The 20,457-nt window shown below is 35.9% G+C and overlaps 1 protein-coding gene across 1 annotated transcript in view; it reads right to left on the minus strand.

Annotated features, from left to right (window-relative positions):
* Positions 1-537: 537 nt before the first annotated feature.
* The window catches only part of LOC140166224 (solute carrier family 28 member 3-like), a 40,581-nt gene continuing 20,661 nt past the window's right edge, over positions 538-20,457 (minus strand). Inside the window, exons 4-12 of the mRNA XM_072189625.1 lie at positions 12,436-12,584; positions 11,823-11,964; positions 10,822-11,013; positions 10,126-10,287; positions 8,838-9,094; positions 7,100-7,268; positions 6,380-6,556; positions 5,349-5,529; positions 538-4,828 (exon numbers count right to left, since the gene is read on the minus strand). Coding sequence (XP_072045726.1) covers positions 4,752-4,828; positions 5,349-5,529; positions 6,380-6,556; positions 7,100-7,268; positions 8,838-9,094; positions 10,126-10,287; positions 10,822-11,013; positions 11,823-11,964; positions 12,436-12,578 — 1,500 coding nt within the window. The 5' untranslated portion in view covers positions 12,579-12,584 and the 3' untranslated portion in view covers positions 538-4,751. The remainder of the gene's footprint in view (positions 4,829-5,348; positions 5,530-6,379; positions 6,557-7,099; positions 7,269-8,837; positions 9,095-10,125; positions 10,288-10,821; positions 11,014-11,822; positions 11,965-12,435; positions 12,585-20,457) is intronic.

Here is a 20,457-nt window from a genome sequence, read left to right on the forward strand (position 1 = left end):
ATAGGTGTAAAAAACATATTGTTGCATAAAATTACAACATTATCCAGGCATGAGACTGCATTTTCCTAAAAAAACCTGAAAATGTGTGTGAAATTGGGCAAAAAGTACCAAAAATAGGCTGAAATTAAATAAAGTTTAACTAAAAAATCTCATGCCTGATTATTACAAAAAATGTACCAGGAACACTTTGGATAAATTGTGTTTTGCATCTGAAGGCTTTGTATGTACCCTGGAAGAACAAAAATAGTTGTGCATAGATCATGTTGAAAATTAATTCCACAAGCACCCTTGACTTTCAGCCATATCTTACTCACAACTCTTAATTTGGTTTTGAAACATACAGAATAGCTTAATAATGCATTGATTTATATCTTATTCAAGGTTTCCGAGGAATACAGGCCAACTGTAGATAAGGCTAATTATCCAACTTAACATTTGTACAAGTTCAATCACATTTAGAACCAGGCCTTAAAAAATTGTTTGATTGGCGTAACCTGACCGACCCTAACTTTAAATCAAAATAAATATTTGTTAAAAAAAGTAGACAAAAAGTTCCAAAGCCTTTATCACAAGAAATTTACAGCTTGAAAGAAAATCCCTACATACCTACCCTATTTTTTATGTTATGCCAATCTAACAATTTTGTAGGCCCTATTGATCAATCAAAGTGGTATTGTGTGAATGAATCGTTGAACATAACATGCTCATTAATAACTAATATGAATTTTGGACACATTGAAATGCGTCACATTCTACCAGTTTTAGCCTTAGCAGGTTAACTTGTTGCATTGTTAGTGTGACCCTGTAATATTCCAAATTTACTGGAAAGGAAGACATACATTTCAAATTTGGTAAAATATGAAGCTACAAGATATTTGGAATGTGAACAAAAGAAAACTAGACTGGGTAAAAACTTCCCATGTTTACAGGGAAAAGGTCCCAAACAAAAGAGTACTATGTAATTTTGAGGTAGGGATAAATTTGTTCAATAAAACAATTAAAAGTATTAATTAATTAATAGCAAGAATAGCAGCTTTGGATAATGCTAAAAAACATAAAATACCAAATGTTGATACATCCTTGTTTGTGCACAATCCAAAGTAGGATTTGGTTATATCGCCCTCTGTCAGATATGCTTTTGTCTTCTTGAACGTAGCAAATGATGTTTACTTCTAGAGGGCAGTGTTCATTCTTAATTGTAACAGCAGAAGATAATGGGTCTGGAAATGTTGAGGTCTAATCAGGGTCAGAGTAATTTAAATTATTTGTTGCAAACATTACACAAAAGCACTGACATTTTAGTCAAAGGTATAATTAAAATATTTTTGGCATGCAAAAGCAGTTTAACACATCTTTTACAATAACAAAAGGATCACATTTCTTTAATATTTTGAAGTATATTACTTCAATAATATATTCAGGGGTTGCTTTCAAAGGCTAAACTCTCATTTATAAATACTGAGCAACGCACCCAAGTTTCTTATAATATATTCAATATACATATATTTACATATTAATATCTTTAATTTTCAAGGATAATAAAATGGGACAATGCATTAACTGTATAACACCGTACACATGAAATGTCAAGGTAAATTAGACAGTGGTGTACCACAGTTACAGGCACAGTAAAATGTTGGTGGCAAATTATATTAACATCAGTTTTGCCATATTGAATCTTAAAATACCAAAGTAAAATTTAGGTATTTTAGTCTGGGTATAATACATACTGATGAGTAAAAGCACACAGTAAACACCCAAGTAGTCCCACAACCCATATAAAATGAAAATACATACACAAACCTGAGCATACATTAAACCACAATACAGAAGAAAAAAAACACCAATTTTTTACAACACTTATCTATAAACAAACATAACATGTATCTATCTCTAGGCAAAATGTGAGTTACTTTTCATGATTTGTTCTGAAAAGAACAGTTTGTACTTTATAGCCTAGCCAGGCACTCCGATCATTGAGTTAATTTTTATGATTTGTTCTGAAAAGAACAGTTTGTACTATATAGCCTAATCAAGCACTCTGCTTTCCCATCATTACATTGTTTCCAACTTTCTCAAATTTTGAAATGACAATATCCTCAATAAGTACCATTTGTCACCAATCGTGGTATCAACAAGACATTTCAAAATTAGTTCCAAAAGAAACATTTCACTGCTTAATATGTTGATAACTATACATTACGCCGATTACCATCACGTGACCAAACCATCAGTCAAGTCTCTGCACAGTCTGATGAAGACCCGGTGAACGGGTCGCAACGTTAGTAGAAAATTTGTTGGTGAGTCCAGTATTTGATTCATATTTTTGTCTATAACTAGACATTCACTCTATATTTGTTCTGAAAAGAACACTTTCAATCAAGAAATTGGCAACCTATGCATTTATCACAGATTAGGTTCAACTTTCAAGAATACCAGTTTTGAATTTCAAGTGGTTTGATTTTTAAATCTTCAGATTCAAATATTCATTGTTTGCATTATTTGAATTGTGAGGTATAGTTTTGCAAGTACTGTGTCGCACATTTGAGAAAAGTGACTGATATCGCCTTGTTTCGCAACATTAGCTTGAAAATTTGGTAAGTGCACTATTATTAGTAGCCTCAGAGAATACAGCCTTCATAAACAGACAGTGAAAAGAAAAATAACAACCAGATGAAAACACAAGAATCAGACTCAAATCGATTCCTTTTGCAATATCCTAAGCAATATATGCCAATTCCTTACATTTACTTTGTTGAATCAGATGATTTTTACCAAGTGACACAACATTTGACCCTATTGTGGTCTACAATTAGTCTCCCCTTCCCTATTATGTACATAGTTAAAAAGATAACATAAATACAAACAGATTTAAGTTCATGATTGTCACAATATGGGAATAAAATACAATAATGGCATCACATCCCCCGACACACACAAATACATTTGGCGATGTAAGACATTTCACATGATTTCATCCTGGAACTGGAAGCATGGATATATGATTCTACTACCGTATAACAGGTTTTTTTCGCAGGGTTAATTTTTCACTACGGTTCTTTAAATGTTCTGAACCGTTACGTCAAGACCAGTCAATTAAAAAAAATTAAACCCAGTGAAAAAATTCCCATTATACAGCATCATGAACTTGTGGGGTTAAAGGTCATTCATTATTTATAATTAAACATGATTTGGTTGGATATTAAAAAAAGAATCTTTTTACAAAGAACAAAATGTACACCTGTGGGCATTTAATATACAGTCATGTACCACACTGCGGGAGCAATCAATGTGACAGCTTGTTTTTTGTGCTTCAGTTTAAAAATATATATTATCATTTAATTTTTTTTTTGTATTTTTTTTTTTTTTACTTTTTCGATTTTTTATTTTAAGAATAAAGTTTCTTGGCAAGCAAAATAATACACACAAATAAAATACAGTTTAGAATTAAAAAGTGCACTTTTTGGTGTATTGCTTGAGCATTTTTCTTACAGTCCAATCCCATTTATCCAGATCTCTTTTATCCAGAATCTGTTATCCAGCCATGCAATATGGAATTAATTAATTGAAATTGCTTTTGGCACCTCAATTTCATATGTGAAAGCATTTCGGAGGATATATTCTATTAGGAATTTGGATATTCATTTGCAGAATTACACATAATTCACTTATCCGGATTTCCATAACGGCCGGATAAAAAAGGTTGAACTGTACCAAACACAGATTCTGTTATCGGTGGCAGAAAAACAATCAAGAAAAAACTAGATCCTTACATTTTCTTCTTGAAATGCACAGCAAGCAATGTCGTTGCCATGACGACACTTGAAGCAAACACATTTCACGGCATATTGGTAGACTTAATTTGGCAGACTTACACGATTGACATAATACTCGAGATGCATTGTTTGTACACTTTGTGTCATTCATTCAATACATGTATGCCAAATGACGAATGATTTTTCAAATCATTACTTGGTAATACTACAGATACAGATAATAAAACATGGAATTTGCCTAATTTTTTTAAACAAAAGGACAAAGTTGGGAAGTGTCAAGTTCTAAAACCTCTTGTACACCAATTCATTTTTATTTTAACTTGTTACGCCCCTCCTGTTTGGTGGAGCCTGCTCATACTCTGGACATAACCACATGGGCACTACTGCTTTTCTGATTGGTTAATAAAATCATCTGAGTCACCAATCAAAAGAACTTTAAGATCACTCAACAATTTTAAGTTTAACTCCCTTTCAGCCTAATTCTTACCATATCTGTGATTGGCTCAATACATGATATAGCTCTCTTTGTAACCAATCACAATTGTTCTTAGAGGCCGATAAGCTTAATCCCCTTCAGCCTTACTGACTATTCTTACCATATCTGTGATTGGCTCAATACATGATATAGCCCTCTTTGTAACCAATCAAAATAGTTCTTAATACTGGTTTTATCTGTCATCCCGCTGAGCGGCATGCATTGCAGGCAAAAGGACACAACCGCAGCGGCAGGAAAGCCTGATGGGGGCATAATAGATCGGCTGATAGTGCCCATTGAGTCCACTTGTCATCATGGATCACTTGATAATCCTCAACTTTCTCCAAAAACAGATTCATTGTACAAGATATGGAAGGCTTCATTGTCATCTCTTGAATTCTGCGTTGTGCTTTGTTTCTACTATTACCTTCACTAACATGTTCCATTGTTTAAGATGCACACACAAACAGATTCAAAACTCTTGTTGTACTGGCTTACTATCATAATGCTGCTGTCGTTGTTGCCATCGTTGAATTTGTGTTCACAAAGTTTGGTGCGTCTGGTACGTATAACACACCTATGAAAAAGAACACAAGGAAAAGACAAAGACAATAAATATATAATTTATTCCCCACATTGACACTCCAATATGCATAGACGCCAGGCACTGTTCATTCTTAACATTTTGCTATGCCAAATTATGGATTTTTTTTGCCTAACACTATACAGTGTTTCGCCTCAAGTTTGGAAGTGATGTTGGTGCATATTTTGCTACTCGCAGTATTGAATCACATGCATAAAGTTAATCACGCAGAGCGTACATGCACTTGTACAAGGACAAGCATCAACATCATTACCGACCTCGAGGTAAACAAAGTATATTTTCATTGCCATCATACTGAGAAACCAATGCAGTGATGCAAGTACCACACAAACTGAAATCCTGAACATGATCAGGAATGTTATTTACCCCTTTCCCATTAGGATATAAACAAGAAAGACCTTATTTCAATAAATTCTCCTGAAAATCTTTCACCTCTGAATATGGAGGATACCATATCCCCAACTCTTTGCTTGAATCAACCCTGCACACTTACCTGCAATACACGCTGTCATGAAGCACGCCACCGTCCCTGAAATGAGCGCCCTGATTGATACCGCCGCTAAGTCGCCTTTTCTCTCTGGTGCCATGGGTGTGAGCCCTCCTAGCTGGATGCCTATTGAGCCGACGTTGGCAAAACCGCACAGTGCATATGTGGCTATGACCTCAGAACGTAGCTGGAAAGGAAAATAGCAGATGAGATACATTAGACTTCACTTTTCTGTTTCTGATTTCCAACAAATGATCTTTGGCAAAAAAAGACCCCTCACGTTTATTCAAACGTCTCGCTTTAAATCTGCATTTTTTTTAAATCCCTGACAAAATTTAAATAGAAGCAAGCATTCATAAAGCAGCTGTGCAGCTAGTCTTTCTACTTTGGAGGCATTCAAACACTATCGCTACCGAATCAGATTTTCAACAACAGAAGAACTTCGAGACAACTATCAAATTTTTTAGTCCTCAGACTAATTCACCTCCTAAAAGAGAGCATTAACACCTGGTCAATTCTAATCTTCCATTTGGCACCATCTAGAAATGTTGATGATTGTTAATGCTTTAAATTAATTTCTGAAGGAACCTACAAGTACTATATGTGCATTTGCTGTTGTAATGCGTTATTACTTATCTGCTTATGTTAACATAGTCAATGTATCTTTCGCTCCACAAAAAGGATAAAAAAAAGGAACCAAAAACAAAACTCCCCAAGACTTGTATCACAAATACTGTAAAGCATGATATTTTTGCTGCATGAAAATTTTGTGTTTTGGAAAAACTGATGTAGACAACATGACGGATTTCAGACATAAAAATAGCCTAAGTCGTAAATCTCAATAAAATCTTTCATCTTGAACACGGTGTTTTCTTATTAACTCATCCCAGTTTGATTTTAAAAAATTAAAGCAAAAAAACTTGGCAAGGGCTTTGGGACAAACTATTAAATTAATAAAACTACCCATAATGCTAACTTGTACTTTTCAAGCTTTGTGTTAGTATAAACCTTCCTATCACATAACTTCACACTCTTACCGATAGTGTAGGTCCTTCACCAGTCTCCCTGTTACCGATATACTCAGCCAGTTTCTGATACGCCACAAATTCATTGATGAATGTTTTTGTTCCAATTAATTCTGCAACAATTTGGCAATCGTCCCAGTCTGTGCCCATCATGAAGGCAAGAGGCATGAACACATACGAACAAATCACCTGTGAATAGAAGAGAAAACATGGATGTTAGCATCAATACAGAGGTCACTGTGGCTCAGTGGGGGCAAAGAGGAGAGAAATTCCAAATGGCTTCGTCTGTGAAAAATCCCCAAGTTCTGCAGACACACCCTGCATCGCTGACGACATGCCCAAGTCAACTTTGTCAAAAATCTGCCCCCACCCAAAACAATCATGGCTAGTGGCTACAGTTCTGGTCACAGGCTTTGATTTGTCATCATAATGTTGCAGATGTTCGGACCCTGGTGGTTCCTAGGTTCCCACCCGATATGATCTGTCCATGTCAGTTTATAAGTGGGTAACAGCGATCAATAATCAGAAGGAATTTGCATCAAGACTTATACCAAAAACAATGATTATGCGCCTAGACCTGCACGACCATCAAAACATTCATAATCATAATCCTTTTAGTATTTTAGAGTACATGCCATGTTCAAACTTCCTTCTTAAAAGAGCAAACTTGATTTTAGCAATATCTGAGCTATTTCAACATTGTACAACTTAGTCAAACCTTCAGAAACTTACCTCAAAACTCAGCTCTGGATATCCTACTAATCCTCCAAAATAACCCAAGATACCATTAAAGAGGGCTAACAGAGCCAAGAAAGCTACCAGGTTAGCAGCAATGTTAAGTACTAGTGGTACGGCGGTTGATGCACCAAATGAAGCAGCCTCTATGATATTTCTTTCTTGGCTGTGGAAGGAACAAAAGAATATTTTACTATGTTAGGAATTGGTATACTGTGTTTAAATACGAGAGGCTTGGACTAGCAGAATCTGAACATTGCATGTGAAATGCTATATGACTGAGACTTGTTCTCACAAAATTAGTCTGAGAGTAAAGTTACAAAATATTTATTTTGAGCTATTCATATTCTCTGGATCATGATATTACTTGTCAGGGTTCCTCCCTCACTTGGTCAGGGTTCCTCCTCACTTGTTCTTCAAAAGTCAGTATTTCAATGAAGAATTCTTTCTTTCCTTGTGACTTTTTGCTCATTTTGTGAGAACCAAGTTTCATAATGCCATATTGGTTGTCATGCATGAGGCCCAAAACTGTGTTCCTAATCATTTTTCTGGAAGAACATGAAATGGAATCTTCTAACTACAATGTAGTTATATCAGCGCTTCAGAGCATCTTTTTAGGCAAAGTTATGTGCTTTCTTTTTAATGTTGGCACACACAAGCAACACTTGACATTATCAAAAACAAGCCAGTTTAAGCCCTAGAGGTATCAAAGTTTGCCAGGTGTGAGTTCTGACGTTTCGAAGTCCTTTTTCCCTAAAAAATTTACTTCAAGGTTATGCAAATAAACCCCTGGACAAATGACTTAATTAATTACCGGTATTTAATATTTTCCTAGGGTTAGGAAATTCAATAACTCGCCAGATTTGTAAAAATTAGAAAGAATTATGTAATTATCAATATAAAACATCTTGGCTAGAGACAACAGGAAATATAGATACATTTATTCTTATTTCAATTGGCATAATTTTACATAATACATATAATGGAATAATTAATTTCCTTCGATCACATCAGGTGTAAATTGTCAAAATTAATGCAAGAAAAATATCTTGGCTAGAGACAACAGGATACATTTATTCTTATTTCAATTGGCATAATTTTACATAATACATAAAATGGAATAATTAATTTCCTTCCATCACATCAGGTGTACATTGTCAAAATTAATGCAAGATATGAGCATAGTTAATTATAACATGATGTTAAAAAAAACGAGTCTTGAAACTTGGGCTAGGTTTTAATGCTCTGCGTGCTAGCCACAGGCTTCAACATAAAAAGTTTTGAGATATTTTGTGATATTATCTTAAGAACCCCTGAACTAATACTAGGCTTGTGTGTACTCATTTTAATGCATTTTTCATGCTGATTTCAAATATGGTCGTGAAAATTTACAATTCTGATATTTCTTTTTTTTTAACTTGTCGTCTGCAGTCGACACACACATAGAGAGAGAGTTAAGGTACGCCACCCTTTAAGTTGTTACCTTGAGTATGAACTGTTCTCAAAATAACCAGCAAAGGGTGTATATCATGAATAGAAGTGGCGCAACAAGTTCTAAGTTGTGTGAAATTTATATTAGCATTCACATCAAATATTTTTACTAATAGTGTAAATCGTTAGAGAAAGAAAGAAGGAACAAATGGAAAAAAAAAAAAATGTGTGGCAGTTTTGAGACATACAATTTGGCCTCATCTTATTTAGTAGAAATCGCTGATTACATTATCTCTAATCTTACCCTTTTGGCAATTCCATCTGATCAACTGTCTTGGTTTGGGACTCTTCCGTTTCCGGATAGAACAGTTTGGAAATAGCGAGAGCAGCAGGAGCAGACATGACAGACGCAGACAGCAGATGTGATGGGCTGATACCGAATGAGATGTATGCACCGAGTACAGCACCGGCGATTGTTGCAAAGCCACCGGTCATAACGGCATGAAGCTCTGATCTGGTCATGCGGCCGAGGTATGGACGGATCATAAGAGGGGCTTCAGTCTGATAAAAGATGCAGGGTGAAAAGGATTATTACCACAAATTTATTAAAGAGCTTCATGTAGCAGTTTCATTAATGGTAACATTACCACCTCAACTTTTGGTATGCCTACATGTACACATATTGGACATTTCTGTTTGGTTTGAGTTGCAAGGGATAATTGATGTTGGAGAGATGTTTGAAGGAATTCCTCACTTAATATGGAATCCAAATCTTGAACCAAAGATATCTCACTGTTCCCAGAATTCTTTGCAACATGATGCATTACATCAAATGATGCTCCTATTACTTTGTACAGGTTCCCTTTGTTTTCATGTTGAGAATATACTGGCTAAACATTGGTCGATACTCAATAGTCATGAAATAAAAATAATTTGCAAATCTGGATGTGCTCTGTTCATTGAGGTACTTTTTGTCACTATCGACTCATGTTGCACTAGATAGGAAATCAGTACAGAAATTTGAAATGGAAGAAATGCAATATGGGAAGTGTAAGATATCTTTTCTGATCTTGCACATTTTCTGCAGACCAGGCATATCTGGATTGATTTCCTCCCATCCACTTGAGGAAGCAATCCAGGAAGTTATTAGCCAATTTCAATTTCCTCATTTGACTAAATGATAGTCAAAAGTTTACTTTATCACAGTAAACCGAGGTTAAATAGTTGTATTTTTACTAATTGAAACAAAAAGAAAAAAGTAATTTTTCTAGATAGGAATCTGTTTTAACCTGAATATGAAACCTGTTTAAACCTGGTTAGGAATCTGTTTTACCCTGGCTAGGGACCTGTTTAAGAATCTGGTTTTAAACTAGTTAGGAATTCAGTTTAAGCTGGACAGGAATCAGTTTTATCCTAGTTAGGAACCCATTTAAACTGGTTAGGAATCTGTGTTTATCTGGTTAGGAACCCACTTTAACATGGTTAGGAACCAAATTTAGACAATCCATAACTGATCTTCAGGTAGGTACATCAGCTCCTGCTATTATGGCTTTACAAAACTTTACTAAATACCATGGCAACTAGACACTTACCTGTCCAACAAAGATATTTCCCGCTGCATTGAGAGACTCTGATGCAGATGTCTGCATGGTATGCTGCATGAGCCAGGCTATCTTCTTGACAATGGCCTGCATTACACCTAAGTAGTACAACACTGCTATTACACTACTGAAGTAGATCACGACAGGTAGAACCTAAAAACGGATGAGGAAAATTGAATTGAAGCATTTATTGGCTTGTAATTTATAAGGACTGGGCATTTAAGAACCACTAAGTGCATATTTACACAGTATATAGGCTATTTGAAGACTGGCAAAGAGTCTACATGTAACCGGAAATCACTTTCCCAGAAAAGTGGATCTGATTGAAGTCCTCCGATGAGATAGACGGAATATAAAGTGAAAAACTTATTGTCTTATTGTCAGAAACTGATACTGACAAGCAATAAACCTGATGAACCTATTCACCATATACATGTATGTGCTTTTTTGATCAGTTGAATCAATTTGTGTAACAAAAATCAAAATCAAATCTCCTAAAATCATGCCTAATCCACATGCATTTAATCAACATGATTCTAGGTTTGTAAGAATCAATGTTGACTCACACAAACTGCACCGGGCAATGATATAGCACTAGGGAGTCTAAATTGTTAATGCAATAATCTACAACAGATAACCGTTCTGACTGACCCAGGTACAAAACAAAACAAAAGCGGACAAACTCACCTTAAATGCAAAGAAATGATCAGTGTAGTTGTCACCAAACACAAATCTGGCACCTTTGTCGGTGTATTGCATAAAATGCTGCGTAAGAGTACCGAGGAACTCAAAAATAGAGAAGCCGACTTTGGTTCTCAGGATGAACAGACCCATGATGAACTGTAGAGCCATACCCCAGATAACTGGACGCCATTTCACCTGTTTCGTATAGGAAGAAAATAAGAACAAAATTGGAAATCTACAGTAAGAATAGTCAAGGGAGTGTGGTGCCTAGTGGTTGAGTACTCCCCCTTCTGGTGTATGACTTCTGGGTTTATTTCTCGGCGGAGGCAACTTGTTGGGATATTAGTTTGGAAAAAACAGAAGTGCGAATTTAATATCCTCATGGTTCATTTAGAATTGGGTAAGTGATGAATCACAAGATCACTATGTCCTTGGAGGGGGTGTTAAGCTGTTGGTCCGGCATATAGAATCATCCTATTATAGTATGCAAATCACAGAGTAGGGTAACAAAATTACACCCCGAAAATCAAACTGGCCCTTGGCCAGATGGCCGAGTGATTGTGTGTGGCATAAAACATTAATGGGACCTTGTCTGGGGAATAGGATCGGGCTATTCATCCCCCTTCCTAATTTTTTTTAATATGAAATATTATCATCCAATTTTGAAAATGTAAGAGAAAAATTTGGGGCAAAAAACAAAAAAACTGACAAATTATGTCCAGATCTTTACAATTAACATTTAATGACCAAATTCCAGGAAAACTTGCATTGACACCACTTGAGGCAACACTATAGGGCACTAAAGGTATTATTTTGAAGCATGCCTTGTTCCATTAATAATACTTTTCTGAAGTATTTTTTGTTTGCTGCTGCAATTTTCTACTGAAGTTACTAGATCTTGTTCTTGCAGTTTGTCGCTGCAGAAAATGCCACTACAAAATTGCTGAGTATTTAAATCGCACTCCCCAAAATGGCAAACTCTGATCTGTTTTTTCTATACTTACGTGTCTTGGGTACTTGGAGAAGACGTAACTGAAAAGTACAAAACCAACAAGACCAGCAGCAGAGATGAGCTGCTCAGGGTTATCCTTGGTTAGGAAGAAAAGTGCCAATGCAACACCGGCTACAAGTGCAATACATAACGGCCTGAAATAAACAAAAAAAGTACAATAGCATCAAAGAACCTTGTGATTATTATTATTATTACAAAAATTTGACAATAAAACAGCTAATTAATTACATCATGTATCACTTCATGTGAGGTTCAAGCCGGTGCACAAGCAAATATGCGCTCGTAAAGCCACCAATTGCTCCTGGTTCATGTAAAATTCATATGAATCTGAAGCAATTTCTAAAATAAATTGCATCTGTTTCGCAATTCCAATGTTATATTTTTACTGAGTTTCAGTCGGGGTGTTTTATTTTGAAACTTCATCAGGTCTGGAAAAAATTCAGAAGTGGGTAATTTGGGAACCTCATTCCTGGAAAATTTGGTGTTGGAGGGAAATTACAGGTTTGAAAATGTATACATAACAAGGAAAATTCTGTCTTCTTGGAGGGAAGTTTTGAGTTTATATTCCCAGGAAATTCACGTTTGATATTTCCTGTGCTACCTACCATTTAATGTATCTCCATTTGTCTTCAGCAGCCCTTGTGAATGGCAGACAACATCCTTTGTTGATCTTATCACCAAAATTGTCTCTCAACACTACATAGACATAGAGGCCCAAAGCGATACCAGTGATGATCACCATTATCATTGCCTCCTGAAAGAGAAATGAAAAAAATGTTCATTTAGTATATGGTTTGGAAAATGTCAAAATACCGCCACTAGGCAGGCTTAAGTCAGCAATTAATGAAACTGGCTGAGATATATACATTGTAGACAAAAAGTGAGGAGAAAAAAACAATAAAAGGAAATGGATATATAAAGGTTCATAACTTTGCAACCAAGTATTCAAGAGACCTGGGGATTCAGCATCAGTAAGTGTATGTACATTGTAAATGGTAATAACTTAATTTTCAAAATTTCTGACTTTAGCCTGAGTGGAACAATTAAATATCACAAAATGATATTTGTTCAAATCATTAATATTTTGTCACAATGTAATTTGGCCCCGTTTGTCTCCTTGTTGAAGTCAAGCAAGATTTTCAACTTTTCAAAAATGGGTTTTTTTTAAATGGAAAACTATTCAATTTAATAACAAATGAAACTCCAATTTTCTGACTTTTCAAATTAAATATAGCTCCTTATACAATTTAGTTTGTCATATTTATTGGCATAGAATTCTATATTGACAATTTTCAGTATTTCACTTGCCCAAATGAAAACAAAAACATCAGCAAAACTACCCAAATTGATTGAGAGCAAGTGCCACTCTAGGGATTTACATTTTACTGCAGGATCCCTGGAGCTATGGTGACCTATTCTGCATGAGTAAGTATTTCACCAGACCATCAACGCTGCGGTTTGACATTTGACCTTTCTGTCTTTGCCTCCTTCCCAAAAACCACATGCAGGATATATTAATGATAACAAACCATTTTAAAATGTGATGTTGCATGGTGCACTGTTATGGTTTACATTGTAGAGCCTGGGGCGGGGAAGCCCCAATGTCAAGGATAATTAAGAAATGGCATTCCTGTGGTGGGTAGGTGGGACAAGTCCATCCTACATGTAGGATACTTCAGTTGTTTACATGTTTCATTTCATTCATAATCTTCACCTTCATTTCATCACAGTTTTGACTATACCTGTATGTTTTGGTGAATGTCAATAAAATTGATTGATTATTGAGTTGGGTGACCTACAATGTAGATTACCAGTGTTCGAATTTAGGAAAAATAAATGGTTGTCCCACGGACAACCAGATTACAATTTCTGGTTGTCCGTCTAAGTTTTTGGTTGTCCGTAGGCCTACAAATGTGACTTTTGGCTAGATTTATGGTTGTCCGGCGGACAACCGAATCAGTATTTTTGGTTGTCCGGCGACTTTTCTAGTTGTCACGGGCAACCGGACAACCAAAATTTCGAACGCTGTAGATTACCATTGTTACACAGCCGAGAGCTGTGTTTTGTTTCTTACGAGATCGTCTACCTTTCTTCTGTCAACCTTTACATTTGCTCTAGCACTGACATGCTTGTACCGATTTTGACCTAACTTGGTCACAACCATCATTGACCAAGCCCCTACATGTCACATGAAAATTGTAGGGTCAAAGGTCACGCAGGGGTCATAGGGGTCAAAAAAGTGATTTCAGCTAAAAATGCATCTTCTCCCACAAATTACGTAGGACAGTGACGCCACTTGCACACATGCACTGTTATTACCCAGTGTCTATGGGGTGTACACAGATATGGGGTCAAAGGTCATTAAGGGGTCACTTCCGGTATAAATCGAAATATCTTCAAAAAATTTTATTAGCTAAGAAAAACATAGGAGAGTGATGATATGTTCACACATGAATTGTGTTTACCCAATGTATATATGTGGTATTTTTTTATTTGGGGTCAAAGGTTATTAAGGGGTCACTTCCTGTATAAAACAAAATATCTTCAAATATTTTTATCGGCCAAGAAAAACATAGCACACTGACGGTATATTCACACATGAATTGATGTCACCTAGTGTACACGTGGTATTTTTTTTTGCGGGGTCAAAGGTCATTAAGGGGTCACTTTCGATGTCTGACCGAATACTTTCAAAATACTTCTTCAAAGGTTCTGTCGATAGTATTGATCAATTTTCTATAATAGATAATTGTCCTTTCCTTTTGATGCTAAAACGCTTGTTTATGTTGCATCAAGTAAATAATTAACTCAGATCCGTATAAATTGTAACAATTTAGCTCAGTGTCTTCTTTTAAAAAGAACTATGTTACGGGTTACACATTTTGGACTCGGAAGGTTACGGTGATTAACTACTTTCCCGGGACTCCTTTATCGCCGCCTCTTCACTGGGCTCTTAATCGTAAAGGGTACATACCACAAAATAGCTTTCCATAGACTTTACGTGCAAAATAGGGGTCACGTTTTAGGATTTAAGAAATATATATTTGATATCATCTTAATCAGAACAAAATTCTGCATAACATATCTGAAAATGACACCAAATTTTAGGTCTACTTTTTGAGAAAAATAGCGCTATATGAAAAGGCCCGATTTTCCCGTGTTTACGTCCGACTGCTAACCGCGTTTTGACCTCGTGTGTTCATGCGCTCATCATCGTAAACATCACTCAAATGTTCGCGTTTTCTGTTCAAATTAGTAGAGATCACATTCACAAGTTCTAGCAAAACACGATTTGCAACACTAAAAGTGTTAATATTGTACCGATTTTGCACAATTTTTATGCAAAGTTGGGACTATAGGCGTGATAAACTTTTGCTGGAAACCGCTTCACAGGCGGATTTAGTAGTATGAACCCTAAAACATCTTCATATCATTTATTAAAGAGGGCCATCCTCAAGCGTTTACCACTGAAGCAAAATGTAAATGGTCATTTTGAGGCGATGTCCAATTTACACCGTGCATTACAATTATTTGAAGATTCTAATTACTTTTGTTGTGATGAGTATTGTATAATAATAATATTAAACACGTACTAAATGCAGAGCGATACGAATTCTATTTTCGTTATGGGAAGCTTGCCCAAGAACAAAGAATACAAAGCATACGATCAGATACATGGTCAAAATAAGCAAAAATACGACTATTAGTAGGCCTATATTCTGGATTCACCAAAATATACCCTGTTTTATGATATCGAGCACACCATCGTCAAAAACAACCCTATTTTTTTAAACATCACGAACATAAAATGTTTGCAAACATAGTTTACAAATAACCCCTTTTTAGCGAAATTGGGAACAACCATGCGTTGTGTTTACCCAATGTATATGGTCGCATGTCATGAATTGGTCATCTTTTGTGTAACATACTGTAAAATGAGGAAAATATCACCAATTGTGCTTCACTTCAACACAACTTTTAATAAATACATTTTAGACCATTATAAGTATATATTTCTGGAAAGCTTATATTACAAGGATGCCAAATCAACAAAATATAACATCATAATACAGGGTGGGTAAGAAATATACAGGGTGGAACATCAACAAAATTAGCATCTTTCTTGTCACAGTGAACCCCATATTTTTCTTTTCTGAAAGCTATGTAGCTCAAAATAAATATGGATTCAGAAAGACATTTCATGGGCCCATCAAACAAATTAGGAAGAAAGAGTTTGGTATCCCTTGTGTTAAACATACAGGGTGGTCAAAAATTGTAAAATAATTTTACAATTTTTATGACATTTATCAATCGAAACTTTTTTCCTCCATTTCTGGCACTAAAACTAATAGCATAATTGAATTCCTCATCAAATTTCCTTAAAAATATGTGTACTTTTGAATAAGCAGGATGATTTGGGCCAAAGATAGGCCATTTAGAAATGTCAGAGCATTACGTGTACACTTTGTACAGTAACATATAGGAAAAACTGTCTTAATTAGCATTTAATTAGGCAATTAATTAGTTACATCTTTTGTTACAGTTGATCTACTATGAGGTAGATCTACAATCCAGGATGATATATGTGCAATTTGTGGTCCATGCTAGTTGTACTTTTTAAGATACAAAGGTTTGAAGTTTGCCATATTTTCACAATTTTGTGTACAACCCTATGGGGCTCCCCCGCCCCGGCTCCCCCATCGACACATCTTACATATTGAAGTATAAATCTCAAAGTAGTTGTCCAATTGACTTGGGGTTTTTTGTATTTGATAAAGAACATAATTATCTACAAAATGAGACCAAACTTTCTACAATAGGTACTATACTTTTAGAATAAACCAAACTAGAAGTGTGAAGAAAGCATTTTCATGTTACGGCTCCTCCATTTTTGGGTGACCTATTTGTGACATGCGACCATATGTGGTATTTTTATTTGGGTCAAAGGTCATTAAGGGGTCACTACCGGTATAAAACGAAATACCAACACATTTTATCAGCCAAGAAAAACAGCACAGTGATAGTATGTTCACAAATGAATTGTGTTTATACATGTATATAAGTGGTATTTTTATTTGGGGTCAAGGTCATTAAGGGGTCACTGCCGGTCCGAGACGAGAAACCTTCAAAATACCTCTTCTGCCACAAATAACATGCACACACGCATTGACATTAGCCAATGTCTATGGAGGGTTAATAAATTTTGGGGTCAAAGGTCATTAAGGGGTCACCCCTCGGCTGTGTTTGTGGTCTTAGACCACAGCTATGTCTAGTTTGTCCTTCCCTCTGGAAAAACTTTAGAAAGGAATGACAGAATTACTATGTATTGTTTGTGGATCAATGGATCATACATGTATGAAATGCACCGATCCTCCAGTGTATCTGTTGGGTGGGACCTAGAATGTTTACAAAACGGTTAAGATGATCTATGGTATGGATAACTGATGTATGCACTAATTCCCTACATCATAATATGGGTCCAATTGACACACTGACCCAGATACCATTCTCTTCTGAGACCATCAACATTCAACATGTTCCAGAACAATAGAAGTACTACACAGGGGAGTGTAAATCACTGTTTTATGATCATAATAATGTGGAATAATACTGACCCAGATTTCATTCTCTTCTCCAAGACCCCCCCCCTCCATGTTTTTTGCTAGTCACATTCAAGAATGTTGTAGATATTTATACACATGAGTATACAATGTAAATCACTAAGGAATTTCTTTCTTACTCCAAGAACCCCCCCAAATCTACTGGGTGCTTGACAAGAGGTCATCTAGGTCAAATTGCCTCCAGAACAGAACAGCACAGTACAGACTGTACTACTACAGAGAACAGCTGGCTCTCCACAGCGAGTCTGGTTAGTGTTACCCATTTAATACACACCTGGGTGGATAGGAGTAATTGAGATAAAGTGCCTTACTCAAGGGAACAACATGATGACATTGCCAGGGCTCGAACCTGCAACCTTTGGATTAGGACTAGGAGTCGGAGCCTGTTTTGCTTGGCCAACCATTGATCCCAAATATGGAATAGCAGGACTAGCTATTAATAGCCGACACCAGAGCTAACCTTCCCATGTTGCACCCTGATGACCCATATTTTAGTACGCACATCTGTTGGTTACACCAATAGGAGAAACAGAGACCAAAATTGATGCAGGTCAGATGAACTTGATCTCTCAGAATGCTTTAAGGCAGAGATGGCCTTGATTTGAGGTCATATTGGTATATCAACCCAGGCATCAACTTGGTATATAAAAGTTTAAAAAGTTACCTTTTCAGAGTCTGAATAGGACAAAGAGCTTGTGGCGCCATCACGGCATCAACGTGGTAGTAAAGAAAGGGTTCAAAGTGGACATCCTTTTTTAAAGGCTTTCCAACATTTGCAGAATAACTGAGATTTATATAGGTAGGTCTATAGGATTAGGATTACAGTTTGTGTTTGAGGTGGCAGCCCCTGTTCAAAAGCAAAATTTTAATTTTACAGTAATCCAGGAATTTGTATCTAGGCCAACATCCTGCATTTCATGGTCAAATTCAAAGCTTTCTGTACCTGTTTTCTTGTCAACAAGTGTTTGTCAACATAAATTAAATTTTTACTAGAAATATGTAGTTTTGCTGCTAAGTGAGTAAGTAATTCCACATCCAATGAATCATCCTGGATCCTTTCAACATCTGCTCTCTCTCTCTCTCTGGGCCTATCCTTGAAACTGTGTGTAATTCTTGGCTTTCTACGAATCTAGGCTTTTAATAATTGTTGACCTTTTGTATTTGACAATACAAAAATTACACAATTTGATAACCTGCATTGTTTTTTAATCTGAACAAAATAAAACGTGCATTGGTGCGGATATGGTGCTTGGTTGCAACTGAACAAAATATTATCCCCGGGTGTTGATTCAAGAGCTAATTTGACGAGGTCAAGAAACAAGAATTATTGGTATCAAATGTTGCTTGCCCCCATTCCTTAAAATTAAAATCTGATCTAAGAAATTCAAGGCAACTGATGAGGTCATTGGCAAGAAGTTACTTGGATTGGAGAATCTGTGGTTGGAATGAAGGGAGCTGATACCCCATAGATGATATTAGTTCAGTGTAAAATCAGATCAATCAAACCTACCCCAAAGAAAAGCAGCCCAAACAAAGTACATCATGTATATTAATATTCTGCTTGTGCAAAAACAACAGACATTCGCATCTTCTTTATCCCCAGCCCCAGAAGATGCAACTTTTTTTTTGGTGACTGACCATGGCAACTTTTTTGGGACTTCGGTTAAAGTGAAAGATTGATCAAATTAGTCATTTCTGATTGATTTTATAAACCATTCCATCAATTCAACCTTTCAAGCATTTCTAATCAATAATCAAATTAATTATTTAATTGGGTTTTGAGCAGCTTGCTGATTTATTTTCATTCAGCATCATTTATAGAACTTGGATTCTATTCAAATATCTCATCATCACTGTAGCTCAATGTTTACACCATCAGCTGGTGTGTACTACTACAATGTTTACCTTTTGCACTTCCTGAAACCATGTGACTTGAAAAATGACACTAGTACGAATTATGTGACCTACTAAAAGCAAAACCTTTAATGAATGCTTCACACATCCAGCCAGTCTAGATTCCTCCAGCCACATACCATTGACGCTACTTTTGGATGGTTTGTAAAATAGTAGGCCTACATGATATCACAGCTACAGAAAAATGTCTAGCCTCCTATATATGGGCCCCTATTGAAAAGATGAGCAGTTTAAATTTGTAAATGTGTAACTAAAATGAACATTATTTCATGTCGCCAATAATTTTTTTATAATATACACATTTTTCATTGCAATTAACATTCAGATATAGGCCTAATGGTTTGTTTTGATATTTTTTTGATTTGTCCAAATTCCGAAATGACAGCATCTGGATGACCTTTTCCAACAATAGTTCATCAAGAAGATATAGGCCTAAAATGTATGGATACAAAAACTCATTTGTTACACATGAGGTCAACTTTAGTCTATGATCTGAATAGAATGGAGTTATTGAACCTATGCCACTGGTTATGAGACTATTGGATGACAGCCAAAGAGGATGCCATGCCAGATTATTCTGGACTTCTCCAATATCATAACACATCTTCTTGATGAAGTCAGTGTTAAATTTTGTCATGGCGTTAAATTTATGATTTCTAAAAAAAAAGAGAAAAGGTAGGCCCAATATTACACACAAAAATGTATGTGAATAGGACAAATTGTATGTAATTCACACCAGCTGATAGCAATATTAAACATGAAAAATTAAATTGCTATAATTATGTGTAAATAGCGTGAAAATATCTAAGCATCCAATCATAATGATACACTGAGCACTGCTCCTGCCCAAATGCTACAAGTGGAATGTCTCGTAACTGAGTGATGACGTGCTGACTTGATTAGCTACGCAAAACAAAGTCATGTGACTCAGGAGGATGGATGTTGCAGTTGTAGCCATTCTATAAATAGAGTCATGAGCAGAGCTTGTACATTGTATGCAGTCAAATCAGATGAAATAAATGAAACGTGTGTACTATGAAGTGAAATGCACACGTGGGTGCCATGTGATTAAACCGGTAGAAACGAGTCGAA

This window comes from Amphiura filiformis, chromosome 12 (genome assembly GCF_039555335.1).
Source record: "Amphiura filiformis chromosome 12, Afil_fr2py, whole genome shotgun sequence".
In the NCBI taxonomy this organism is placed as follows: domain Eukaryota; kingdom Metazoa; phylum Echinodermata; class Ophiuroidea; order Amphilepidida; family Amphiuridae; genus Amphiura; species Amphiura filiformis.